Here is a 13,898-nt window from a genome sequence, read left to right as displayed (position 1 = left end):
TGACTTTCTTTTTCTTTTTAGAGAATGCTTGACACATACATGGAAGAAATTGCTAAATCCAAAAACAGTGCTCCATATTATAAATTCCACAACACACAGATTATGCAAATTCACTTCATGCAGTGCTTAACAGAACTATTATATTTAAAAACTGTACTGTAGCTAGTCTAATGCAACCATAAGGGGACACAAGCCAGTGTCTTCTTGTGCCAGTCCCAAGTCTGGATAAATGCAGAGGGTTGTGTCAGGAAGAGCAACCAACGTACATTACAAACAACATTCAAAGGCATCTAACTGAAAAGTATAGATAATACATTTTGTTACTTGAGTTTTTTCTGTTCACCCAAATCCTGACGCATCTTCTTCACAGTCCAAAACACTGAATGTGACCCTGACAAACAGTAACTGCAGTCTTTTTAGAAAGTACTCACACAAATTCTCCCATCAGTCTACAAACAACAACTAATATGGTGATAAAATGAAAATTTTGAAAGCTGTTTGGAAAATTATAAAAATTTAAAAGCTGGAATTTCACACACACACACACACACACACACACGCACACACACACACACATATATATATATATAGACAGAGAGAGAGAGAGAGAGAGAGAGAATTGAGCAACAGTGTCATCTTGTGACCACTTGATGTAGTTAACCCACAGTATGTGGGCACAATACGTGCAGAAGATGGCATTTTATTAGGTACACCAAGCCTGGGTTAAAGTAAATATTTGACCCCCCCGAGTTGCGTTACAACCACAAAACAGGACTTTTACACAGAAGACCCAAGATTAGTTCCAATGTGAAACAGCTGCTGTTGTTGTAACTAGTCGTATAACATCATGTGATTTTAAGGCAAACTGTAACATTTTGTCCATTAGTTAGTGCCTAGCTCTTCCCTAACTAACCAGATGGTTTTGTGCCTAGTCCTAAGCAAAGTGCCTAGTGGACTGTACAGTCCGGTTTAAATACACATATGTATTTCTAACAAATAATGTAATTTTAGTTTCTTTTTCTCTGTGATGAGTAGATACAAACTGGTTTGCTGCATGAGCATTTATTTTTGTAGTTACTCCCTAAATAGATAGGGTAATATATCAAATATATTTTTGTTTGTTTGAAAAATTAAACATATTATTCTTTAAAAAAGTACATTATTTCTAAGTTCCTATTATAATTTAAAAAAGCATTGAAAAGCGAGAGTTGTTGGATCAACACATTTCTGTAATTGGCTAAGTAAAAGCCCACTTTTGCTGTATGTATGCAAAACAAGGTTGCCAAGGCAAAGTAAGGTCATCATGACAATGGTTGCCATGCAAGGTGCTTCCCTGAACTACCTGGAGCATCTTGGCCAATAACACTTTAATATTTAATATGAGTCGAACTACTCTACAGTCGCCCCTTCTTTTATTCCGCAGTTTCTAAAGGTGACTTTAGGTTACGAGAGATCAAATTAAACACGAAACATGAGGAACTTGAACTGAAATAAATATCAAAAGAACGTGTATAGTTTCAACAGTAAGTCCGGATGATGCCTATTCATCTCTCTGTTGTGAAGTTCATTGTCTGCAGCAATAGAGGTGTGTAGCTGGAGAAAGAAAGAATATGTATGCAGTATGGTGCTGATGTTTCAGTCTCTGTCTAATAATGGACAGGGTTGCTGGAATATTATGAGTTACTTTCAATCTTACATTTAGTCATTTACGGTCTGCTAAATGACTAAATGTAAATGTAATGTAATCTTTTTCTTTTTCTTCTTCCTCTTCTTTTCTTTTTTTTTTTTCCTATCATCTGTTTCCATCTGTGGAAATGTGGTAAATGATCTGCATATTTGATTTGCTTTGAGATGTAGAATAATGTTTGGGCAGTGGCCAAAATGATGGGTGTGGTCAAGATAATAAAAGGTGAGGTATTTTTTAAAGCCCCAGTGTGTTTTGTGCAGGTCTGCTCGATTTGTAAATAAATATAATTGTGCAACTACAGCTCTTATTATCCTGTTAATTAATATTAACAAACAGCAATTTATTTTCTGTTGGGTCAACATTGAAGTCATCTGTTATTGGCAAATATCAACTCTGACAGCTTGTAAACACCAGAGACTACAAACTCTAAGGAAATGGCATCAAGCAAGATGGACTATAAGGTAATAGAAAACCTCTAACTCTAACTATACATTACACCAGAGGTGCTGGAAGTACACAAACTCAAGTTAAAGTGCAAGTACTTGTCTAATAAAATACCGCTTTGTGCTTTGTCTAAAACTCACTTTTACAAAATGACAAGTAGTCCATTAATAAGACAATGTATTTTAAATAGCACTGAATTTGATGTTGTTGATAACGTGGATGTACAAGTTTAATCTAAATCTACCAGTCAAACTCCTCATATGAATCATCATTGCTACTGGAACAATAAAAGCAAAGCTGGTAAAGTGTGAGCAGTTGTTAACCAACGTAACGTTAATCTATACTAATACATTTATTAGTTGATATATATTTATGTTATATTTTGCATTAGAAATGCTCATCTGTAAAAAAATAACTAGTCACTAAAATAAATGTAGTGGAGTAAAAGTACAATATTTCCTTTTGAATTGTAGTTGAGTAAAATAACCCAAATAGAAATATTCTAATAAACTACATGTACCTCAAAACTGTACTGGCCTACAGTACCTAAGTAAATGAATTTAGTAACTTACCATCTCTGCATCACAGAAGATTTTCAGAAAAAATTATTCAAGAATCAGTGAATGATACATATGTACACAACACCAAAATAAATTAGTTTTTGTGCACTATATTGTTGATTCCACTTTCATTCTTCAACTTAGATGTATGGTATTACTAGTTATCTATATTTGGACGGGCTGGTGTGTCTTTAAGTAACTATGAGGTTCTGTTCTCTATACATGTTCCATTTTTGTTCTGTAATTGATTGTCACATTTATAGCCATGCACCTCACTACAATAGTGAACTACAAGTCTATACAAGCCTTACTATAGTTTCACATCCTCAGGTCTTTAAAGAGTCAGTGCTAAGGACCATGGATGCTTGGGGTTTTTTTGTCAGGATTGAGAGACACTGTAATGTTGTTTTTGTTTTGTCTGCTTCTAGGTGTTTAATGATCCGATCCACGGGCACATAGAGCTGCCCCCGCTTCTCGTCAGAATTATTGACACACCTCAATTCCAGAGATTACGATTCATCAAGCAGCAGGGAGGGACCTACTTTGTCTTTCCTGGAGCCTCCCACAATCGCTTTGAGCACTCCATTGGGTATGAGTACATGTATTTAGACACAGACACACATTGTGTTTTAAGATGGTTACAGTCTAAATTGAGGAGACTGATTTGACCACCTGCTAAAACAATGATAGCATAGTAACCATAGCATACCTTAGGTTATAAAGCAGTTCATGTTTTGGGTATTGCAGCATAATACTCCAGCAGTAATTGTGGCTTAAGAAAGATTAGTTTGTGCTGTCATACATTTTGTGTAACAGGGTGGCACACTTAGCAGGAGAACTTGCACAAGCTCTGAAAACAAGGCAGGAGAATTTCAACATCACTCCTGCAGACATCCTCTGTGTGCAGATTGCAGGTCTTTGCCATGACTTGGGTGAGTGTCACATACTTATGCACTATTACATCTAACAGATTAAATATAGGAAGTTTAAAAAACTACATAGAAATTGGTGATGATCTATAACTTTCACATACTCATATGATAATAAATTAAACTGACTATATTCTACAATAAAATTTCACAGGAATGATGAACACTTTTTCAGCTACTGTCAGACCTTTGATGTATAATATTTGCACCAATGTTTAAATGGTGAAGTAGAAAGTTCATGTCATGTCTGTTGAAATTGGTCAAGATTGGAATAAATTTGGAGGGTTCAGGATCTTCTACTGTTACAAATAAAACATATTTCCCTGAAAATAGGACATGGGCCGTTCTCCCATCTATTTGATGGCATGTTCATGCCAAAAGCACGACCAGAAAATAAAGAAAAGGTAGGAAACAATTAACATTTTCAGTTTCTGTGATCTGTGAAGTTTGACAATGTGATAAAGCACAAAAATAAAGCACAAATTAACACAGCGTGTGTGTGTGTGGTAGGTGATGATATCCACCACTTTGGTGAGATTGTGAAGGTCCTCAGTCATCCAGGTTTAGTTATCTGAAGGTAAATGATGTCAACTGGACTTCTTTCTTTCTTTTCATTAAAAAACAGAGAGCCATAAAAATAGTTAAAAGCGCAGACATTTAAGCAAAAACTAATACATTCTTCAGTAGATTGTTTAGCTACACATGGCAGTGAATTAACACTCAACAACAATAATAATATCAGTAGGCACTCAAAAGAACAGTTAACCCATATAAAAACAGGGCAAATTGATGCAGCTGGATAATGGCACAAGGCATGATAGAGATTGAAATAAAAGGATCTTATAAAAATTTTAAATATCATTATACCAGGAATAGTTATCAAGTTTTAATTATGTTACAGTGAGAGCATGTTTTACACTGCTGTACTAAAGCCCTGTAAGGCAGATCCAGGCAGAGTTTGTGTCACCTGTTGTGGGACCCAGGAGACTTACATCTTACAAAAGCTGTTGCCATCTACTCTCTCATAATACTATTTGCATGGCTCTATTTATCTTGCAGCATGAGGATGTCTCTATTCGCATGTTTGAACACCTTGTTAAATGCAATAAGCTGGAGTTGGAGATGGTGAAGCATGGCCTGGACCTGTCAAGAGACCTGGACTTCATTAAGGAGATGATTTACCCCAAAATTGAAAAGAATGGTGAACCGGTCAGTCCTGTCTGTGTTTATTGTGTGATAGCAGGCATTGGTGCAGTACGTCTGATATCAGAATTGTGCTGTCATCTTTACAGTGGCCATATAGAGGTCGAACAAAGGACAAGTCCTTCCTCTATGAAATTGTATCAAACAAAGCAAATGGCATTGATGTGGACAAGTTTGACTACTTTGCCAGGTTTGTCTTGTTACTATACAATATCCCTCATTTTTTAAGTTGATGGAAAAAACTACTATGTGTAATTTCCCCTGAACAATTCAAATATTCTCTTTATCATTTGTACAGTAGTATTGTTCTCCACGGTACATTGATATGACTAATATCTCTTGTTTTTCAGAGATTGCCACCACCTGGGCATGCAGAACAACTTTGACCATCTCCGCTTTCTTATGTTCACCAGGGTGTGTGAGGTGGACGGCTATCGGCACATCTGCTCTAGAGACAAGGTGCCGACAATGTTACACCTTCCTTTTTTAAACCAAAGTGTTTTTTAGGTTTTCAGTTACTATCTCATAAGCAATGCTCTCAACAGGAGGTGCATAACCTGTATGACATGTTCAACACAAGAAGCTGTCTCCACAGAAGAGCCTGCCAGCATAAAGTGAACAAGAACGTGGAGATGATGTGAGTACCTACCCTCCTCACTATATGTTGGTCCTTTTTTTAAGCATAGTCTTCTTGGCAGATCACTTCCTTTTCTTCAATATTTACTGTCTTCCATGGTATCAAGTGAAATATTTTCATAAGTGATGATGTTATGCAGGATCACTGACGCTCTCCTCAAAGCAAAAAATGCTATCAAGTTTGAAGGCTCAGGGGGGAAGCTAGTGTCTCTCGTCAATATCCCTGAGGACATGGAGGCCTTCACCCAGCTGAAAGGTCTGTAGACACCAAGAGAAAAACTAAAGTGCCTACAGCTCAGTTTCTTTGTTGCTTGTTTGTGTTTTCAAACAGCACTTTTCACCTTTAATGTCACATCAAGTCTGTTAAGCAAACCTAACACTATGTGGGGTAATAATTTGGCCTGGAAATTAAGTTTTAAATAGTAAATATTAGTAGGGAGGTTCCTTCCATTAAAGGGAGTTGTTCCTCTCCACTGTTGCCTGAGGCTTGCTCCAGGTGGAATTGTTGGGTTCTCTCTATACATCTTTATAATCTTGACTTTATTCTGTAAAAATTGGCGCTGTATAAATAAAGTTGAATTGAATTGAATTGAATTGAATTATCTTATGGGTTACAGCCTTAATGTTACTGGATGTCAGAATTAGTCAGTCCTAAAAGTATACTGCAGAAAAAAAACGGAGCACTTTTAGCATATATTTATAAACACTACAACCTAATTTGTGACCTTCTTTGTGGTTGTTGTAACTGAGCTGTGTTGGCCACAGATCAAGTGTTTGAACATATCCTGTTATCCTCATCTCCTGATCTGGCTCAAGCAAAATCCATTCTACAGAGGATCATCTCTCGAGACCTCTACAAATATGTGGGACAAGTTTTGGATGACAACCCCACCAAGGTGTGAACTCTTGTCTTTGTGTGCCTGTAACTGCAGCACATGTCTGACATTTAAAATGAAGACCACAGACAAATATGGAGGTGACAGAAACTTTTTTTAACTTATTCTGCCACACGGTTGACCAGCAATACCTTGGTAATGTTTTGCAAAAGACACAGCAAAAGGTGGCGTTTTAAGATGTTTACATTCACAAGAAACCTTGGATTAGCTTGAATTTGGATGAAAACGTAGATTCCTACTGTGTGTTGCCAAGATAAAATAAATCATATATCTTCTGCTCACTCCCTCTCTCAGGAGAAGATTGACAGTTTGAAAAGCAAATTGGTTCAAGCCCAGACAGAAGCTCTGCCTGACAATAGAATGCACACATTTTTTGAAGTCACGGTGAGTCTAAACATTTACTTTTCATAATTTTTTAAAAATCTGGACATATATTTTTCATTGTATTTGTAATTTGTGGCATAATTAAATACAGGCTTCTCTCTCACTGTTTTCTTTTAGATTGTTTCTATGGACTATGGGATGAAAGAAGAAGATCCCATTAATAATGCATATTTCTACAGCAAGCACTCCCCTGATACAGCATTCAAGATCCCACAAGACCAGGTCAGAACAGAGGCAGCAAAATTGTATTAACTTTCCTCTGCTTGAGCTTATTGTTCTTTGTATTTTTTTTATAACACAGCCTCTATTACATAATTACTCTCAAAATTATACTTCTGTCTTTCCTCAGGTGTCCAAGCTTCTCCCAAATCAATTTTCGGAGAAGTTTATCAGAGTTTACTGGAAGACGACTGATAGCGAGAGTCTGGAGGCTGCCAAGAGGCAATTTGAGGTGTGGTGCAGAGAGAATGGGAACCGATTGCCTCAGGTAACGTTTAGATTTTATTATATAACTAGTAATGGTCTACAGATGTAGGACATAGAGGAAAATACCTGTAACAACTTCTGAAAACCCAAGATGGGACACTTAAAATTGTTTGTTGTTTTTTCTGACCAAATACAAAGACACAAAATAGTCCAAAACTTACAAATGCTCCATCAGTGGAGCAAGGTTTTGATCAGCTCGATCAGCTGCACTCTGCACTACTCTGTTAATAGTAATGGGCTTATGTGTATATTTTTATTAACTCTAGGATTGAGACACAGAAAGAGCTGAGCTCATCCCTGGAGAAAGCAACCAAAACAGTTAATATGAGGATGTGGAAGATCAAGAAGCTCAAAAAAGAAAGCACTCTCTGTGGACTGGTTCATTGGGATGGTTTGAATCATAATCAAAAATGTCCTTCCTTCTTTCTCCTTCTGCAGTTGTGTGTGTCAGGCCATTAATTCATTCAGCACATCTGTGCATTTATATCTTAGCATATACTGAGCTTTAAAAATATGTAAGGAGTTGTTAGCTTGTGTTTATTGTGGCAAGTGTGTTCATTGGTTGAAAGTGAGCTAGTGTGCAACAAAAACCAGCACTGAGACTTAGAATCGGTCCTCTGTGCCCGGCTCTCCCTCTCCCTGCTATCAAACAGCTTAATTTTGCTTGTTACACTTCACCATACTGTGCACAGCACTTTAGGTATAGTCGTAGTTACCAAATTACAATAAATAAGAATGTTGAAAAACTTTAGCAGAAATCTTTAGTCTTCTCCGAATGGTTGGTCAGGTCGGTCAGGTGAGCCTCACTATCTCTACAGCGCTTAACCAGCACTGTTCAGTGAGTCTGTCTGACAGGAGGCTTCCACTGCACCTCTTCACAGTAAGATAAGTTATGGATAGAACTTCTAAGAAAAATGTTACACACTTTAAATTGAATTGACATATATTTTGCAGGGTTTTTGTGTGGTTTCCATAGTTTTAACTTGGTTATTTTATTGTACCTTTCCTTATTTACCTTACCATTTATTGATACTTAGTCACTCCTCAATTATTTTTATCTTAAAGTTGTTTTAATCCATTGTAATTTTTATTTGTGGCAGCATTTTTTTTTAATGATTATACTTTTTGAAATTAACACTACACACAAAAAAGGAATTTGTTTATGAGACTTTATGATTACATTACATATATCATAACAGTTTTATAGCACTAATAACTAAAGCTCAACTGAATGGTTGCATTCTTCAAAGTAATAATTTTTATGAATGGAATTTAGACAAAGGTTTGTAGGTCACTGATTTTTGACTTTTGTGTGAAAATTAATCATATATTTAATCATATTCATCATATTTAATCTTTTATGTCATTGAGAAGGGAAACTTTAAATTTTGTATTCCTTTTAAGAGGGTTTGATAGTTGTGAAGGTCTATTTGAAATAAAGATCCATATGGTGTCTTATGGTTATGGTTTTTATTTTCAGTCTCTATATGAGGATTTCATAGCTGTAAATTCATTTAGTCATCCCAGTGGTACCACTTCATTCCAAAATGCTTTATTTGCTAAACAGTGTATTTCTACAATTATTTTGTTGTCCAAAAAATTCTTATGTGACTCAGAAATAGGCCATAAGTAATATAGTTTATGTAAAGTTCATGGAAAGAAATGGATATCAGCTTCATGCTGAAACAGAAATTTCTCAATTTAATCATTGTTATTGACTTTTTGAAATTTCTGGCTGACAGCTAAGCTAAAAGTTGCCAATTTCAAAAACTACATTCCTTAAATTAATTTTACAAATCAAGACAAAATATTTGTTGGTTTCTTCAACAACCAAGATAAAAAAGTTTAAACTGCTCAAATTTAGATTTACCTGGGAATTCGAACCAACAAAAACAATGTTGAAATGTTGCCACAGTGCAGCAAAGACAAAATAAAATTGTATGTGGAAAGTTTATTCAAGAGTGATTTGTTTGTCGAACTACCCTATTTATTTCCATGTCTCCTCTATCTACAGAGCCTAAGGTTACTCATTTTGGCCAGATGTGGATCTAAAGTTGCTGGTATTTTTTAGGGCTTAAGGGGTCAAGTGATACATACACTGGTTAAATGCATATGGTCACTGATCTATGCCTAAAATGTGCACAGTAGGCTACTAGGGCAAGTGGTTTTTACATGAAATCGAAGCACACTCATATGTGTAATTTTTATTTAGTCATTTATGGTCAGAATGTTAATTAAGGATAACAAGGACATTCTTAATTTTAGAAATGTTAAGTTATCTACAATTTTACTTCCAATAGTCAAAACTACGGGGCGACTGTGGCACACGAAGGTAGAGCTGTCGTTCCCCAATCTCGCAGTTGTTGGTTTAATCCGCGGCTGTCCTTGAGCAAGACTCTGAGCCCCCAACCTTCTTGCTCCCGTTGAGTTGAGATGTTGACCATGGTTAAAAAGTCCATGGTATGAGCAACGAGATGACACACAATGCATCCAGAAGGTTTTTCCAGCGCTAACTTTTTCGACCTTTTGTTATTTTACAGCCTTTTTCAAAATGGATTTAATTCATTATTTTCCTCTAAATTCTACAATTAATACCCCATAATGACAACGTGAAAGAAGGTTGTTTCAAGTTTTTGCAAATGCATTAATAATAAAAACAAAACAAATCACATGTACGTAATTTCAAGGCCTCTGCTTAATGCTTTGTTGAAGCTCCTTTAGCACCGATTACAGCCTCATGTCTTTTTGAGTATGATGCTACAAGCTTAATTCAACTATTTTCAGGCAGTTTCTCCCATTTTTTTTTTTTTGCAGTACCTGTCATGCTCCATCAAGGTGGATGGGGAGAGTCAGTGTACAGCCATTTTCAGATCTCTCCAGAGGTGTTCAATGGGGTTCAAGTCTGGGCTCTGGCTCAGCCACTGAAGGAGATTTAAAGAGTTCTCTCATAGCCACTCCCTTCAGATTTAATTTTCTTATATGAAAATATCATAAAACATGTTACGAGGAAGCATAAAATGTTTGTCAGCAAAGGTTATTGAGGGACTCACTTCTCACATACAGTGAGTCCATGCACTTTTCTGACACATGTACATGATTCTGAGTGTGTCTGATACAAATATACATCACTGATGAAATAATTCCGTGACCTCACACAAATGCATCTCTGGTGGAAAAGACAATTTATGTGTCAGCAGGCACATATACAAACACAGAGTAGCATGTAGTTTTTTCCACTGTACAGTAGGTAGAATATACTGTGCTGATATTCTGAATATACTGAGCTGCTTTGTAAAGTGTCATCATCCATCTCTGAGTTTACTCTTTTCCTGTGCTGTACCTCTGTTCTATGGAATTAAAGCTGTCGTGTTGAGTATTTTTAACACCAGGTTGTGCACATCAATAATCTCTTCAGATAAAGAGGAGCCTTGGTATGTCTGGTTATGGCTCTCACAGCCATGAGTGAGTGACTGTTCCACTGCATGAGTGTGAGCAGAGTGGAAAACATTATGCTGATAGACTGTAGAAAATATTATGCTATTAGATTGTAGAGAATATTATGCTAATAGATTGTAGAAAATATTAAGCTAACAGATATGTATTGAAATACTGCTGTATTCATAATAAGAAGTAAGTGTCACAAAGTGCCTTTGTGCAACTCAGGAGGTTAAAAACAGAGCATGAATGAAAGTGCTGTACAGCATAGAACTGAATCTGATAAGCAGGTGTGTGTGTGTGTGTGTGTGTGTGTGTGTGTGTGTGTGTGTTTGTGTGTGTGTGTGTGTGTGTGTGTGTGTGCGTGTTTGTGTGTGTGAGTAAAGGCTATTGTATTGGTTGAGGGAGGTTGCTTGCAGATACCAAAGCAGGGAGCTGGAGCCAGCTGTGAGGGATGCAACAGGCAAAAGAAGGAGAAAAATTGCCCAACAACGCACCTGGAAGATACGGCTGCAGAAGACAAAAACTGACTATATCAGATTAAGTGGAGGAAGAGTCAGGCAGTCAGACTCTCCGACACAGTTTGTGTTATTGGTTAGCTCTGAACCGGAGCTCCACACATTTTGCATTTGTACTTTCTATATTTTATACTTAATAGTTTGCTTAAGATAAATAAATCATTTTAAAGACTGTCATTGACCTCTCTTGAATTTGAACAATGCAACAGCAGCCTGATGTTTTTGGCCCTCTCATTTTTCCTCACTCACTTACTTTGGCAGAGGCTCAGTGTATCTATTTTTGGCTCCTTTCAAATAATTGCTTGGAGTCAGTGTGTTTTTGCCACATTTCTAAAGGTTTGCTTTGTATATTCAGTGAAAAGGAATCTGTATTGCAAGAGGATAATTGCAATAATTGAAAGTTGAAGTGAATGCGCAAATTAAACATACAAAGTTTTCAGTGTTGTTTGGTTTCCACACAAGGAAAAGACAGACAGACTGGACTGGACGCTGTTTCGAGTGTAACAGGTTTTAGGTAGTTTCCATGTGTGTTTTCAATTACTTAGAGTCACTGTCACATAAACTCTTTGTGTTCACTTGAAAAAGGCATAAACAAACAGCTACAAATTTTTTTCATACATTTTGAAATAGAATGATTGCAATGAAAAGTTAGTAGTACCAGTTTAACCAGCAGCCAGGAATTCAGAAATTATAATCAGAATGTCGTAATCAATGTCTTATTTCATGTTCTTTTTCTCTGTCCTTCTACAGCTTGCCGATTTTGGCCTTTCCAATCATTTCCAGAAAGGAACTTTGCTGCAGACATACTGTGGAAGTCCACTCCATGCTGCCCCAGAGATAGTAATAGTGGTTCCTACCAGGGGCCAGAGGTGGGTCAGCACACTGGCTTGTGACACAGCCACTATAGATTTAGGTTGGATCATACTGTCTTGTTGATATTTAATCATCCCACAGACACACTGCAACTTTAGCATTATTTTAGTCTAAAGTTTCTGGCCATTTGCTTTGAATGCCTGCAGACAGATGGGATCCAGTGGGTTATCAGTGGGACTGATTTTGTTCAAAACCACAAAAGCTGTGAAAAAGAAAAAAAAAATCTGGTCTGTTTTTAACCTGGCTGATGTGACTTAGGAGTCCAATGCTAAACTGTAAAATAATAGCTTATAATACATACACACTGTATCTGGATTAGTGCAGCTTTATAGCACTAACAATCCAAATATGAAATATTAGATTTCATCAAGATGACATTTAATTTGGGGGGAAAAAAAGGAACAATTTCATACGTTCCATATTTTAATATGTTAAAAATTATATAAAATCATCTCCCTCTTCATAATCAGAAACTAAGGTTATGTGACTGGCATGTCCCTCATCATCTGTGTTTTTGTGTGCTAGGTGGACTGCTGGGCCCTGGGGGTGTTGCTCTATGCTCTGGTGTACAGCAGTATGCCATTTGATGGGGCCAGTCACACAACACTCACTCAGCAGACCCAACCCCCGTTCAGGTAAACCTTTACGATGACTATGCCTCTATCAACATTATATCATATCCAGTATTTGTGTATAGTTTTTGCATGTCCTGCTAAGCACATTGTGTCAGCTTGGCTGCTATAAATAACTGCTGACACTGTTTCCCTCCAGACGCCTGCGCTCTTATCGATTGGCTGTTGACGGTGCGTGTGGACGAGAGAGCTACAATAGAGGACGTGGCTAACCACTGGTGGGTGAACTGGGGTTATGAAGAGAGTGTGTGTGACTGCCCTTCATCGTCAAACCAGGAATGCCCCTCCCCCCTGCTGGCTCGCTACATCGACTGGCAGAATCAGGTCGCCGCAGCAAGCAACATGTCTGTCAACCCGGGTTACCTGTCCTCAAACTCTTCCTGTCAACCTCAGCCCTCTCCCCACCCCTTTTACTTCAGCTTGCCTCTGAAGAGTGATCGAGGAGGAGGAGGGGTTCATGAAGGACTGTCAAGCCTCAGGAAATCACGTAAGGAGAACGCAATTCCCCAGACTGCGGTAAGAACTCGTGGCGGTGCCTCCTCTGCCACAACATCCTCCACTTCCACTACTGAAAGAAAGAAACCCAAAGGTATTCTAAAACCCCAAAGGAGTTTTGACTCAGTCTTCCACAGTCCTCCTAAAGAAAACTCATCATCCCAAACATGTAACACTGCTCTCCAGCCTTGTTGAACACGTACACAGGCTGACACAACTGCTGATGTCCTGTCCACCAGTCTGCCACCTCTGTCCACGTTCAGTCAGCCCTCATCCAAAATGCCCAAAAAGGGAATACTAAAGAACTCGTATGAAGGGGAGTCGGGTTATAGCACATCTTCAGAAAGAAGGGGCTCTGTGGTTAGAGAGACTGATGCAGGTGATTTGCGCTCTCAAAAACACCGCAGTTGTGCCCCAGCAGCAGAAGATAGTCCCACAATGCGCACAGAGGCAGTAAGAAGAAGGAAGGGTATTCAACATTACATACATTGTTGATAATATTTGTACCACACAGTATTGTACTGCGTGCAGTTTGCTCCTTTGCACCGAGTGACATTGTGAACAGCAGATGGATCACATTGCTTTTTTTTTTTTTTTTTTACAGGTAATGACACTGATGCTGCTTTGAACAGGTGATGATTGCCATAGACGTATGCAAATTTAAATGTGTAATTGTCACAGAGAATAAAACAATTGTTAATTTCAGCATTTCAGTTTTTT

General features: G+C 37.6%; 2 protein-coding genes across 3 annotated transcripts; both read left to right on the top strand.

The window, feature by feature from the left end:
• Window positions 1-1,944: 1,944 nt before the first annotated feature.
• LOC137140335 (deoxynucleoside triphosphate triphosphohydrolase SAMHD1-like) lies at window positions 1,945-9,184 on the top strand. Of its 2 annotated transcripts, none has more exons than XM_067528647.1 (14): window positions 1,945-2,148; window positions 3,120-3,280; window positions 3,508-3,623; window positions 3,954-4,024; window positions 4,680-4,829; window positions 4,913-5,013; window positions 5,174-5,282; window positions 5,369-5,460; window positions 5,600-5,715; window positions 6,276-6,355; window positions 6,650-6,739; window positions 6,857-6,961; window positions 7,089-7,226; window positions 7,492-9,184. In XM_067528647.1, exons 1-14 carry the CDS (start codon window positions 2,122-2,124, stop codon window positions 7,495-7,497), a joined length of 1,362 nt encoding a protein of 453 aa, XP_067384748.1. In that variant the 5' UTR covers window positions 1,945-2,121; the 3' UTR covers window positions 7,498-9,184. The 2 variants fall into 2 exon arrangements, with proteins under 2 accessions (XP_067384748.1, XP_067384747.1); XM_067528646.1 differs by having other exon boundaries at window positions 6,225-6,355; window positions 7,492-9,183.
• On the top strand, window positions 8,001-13,667 carry LOC137139269 (NUAK family SNF1-like kinase 1). Its single transcript, XM_067526282.1, has 4 exons — window positions 8,001-8,063; window positions 11,929-12,047; window positions 12,577-12,686; window positions 12,823-13,667. Exons 1-4 carry the CDS (start codon window positions 8,001-8,003, stop codon window positions 13,371-13,373), a joined length of 843 nt encoding a protein of 280 aa, XP_067382383.1. The 3' UTR covers window positions 13,374-13,667.
• Window positions 13,668-13,898: the final 231 nt, after the last annotated feature.

This window comes from Channa argus, chromosome 13, assembly GCF_033026475.1.
Source record: "Channa argus isolate prfri chromosome 13, Channa argus male v1.0, whole genome shotgun sequence".
NCBI classification, from domain to species: domain Eukaryota; kingdom Metazoa; phylum Chordata; class Actinopteri; order Anabantiformes; family Channidae; genus Channa; species Channa argus.
Note: the sequence above shows the minus strand (reverse complement) of the source record. Positions and strands in the feature narration are given on the sequence as shown.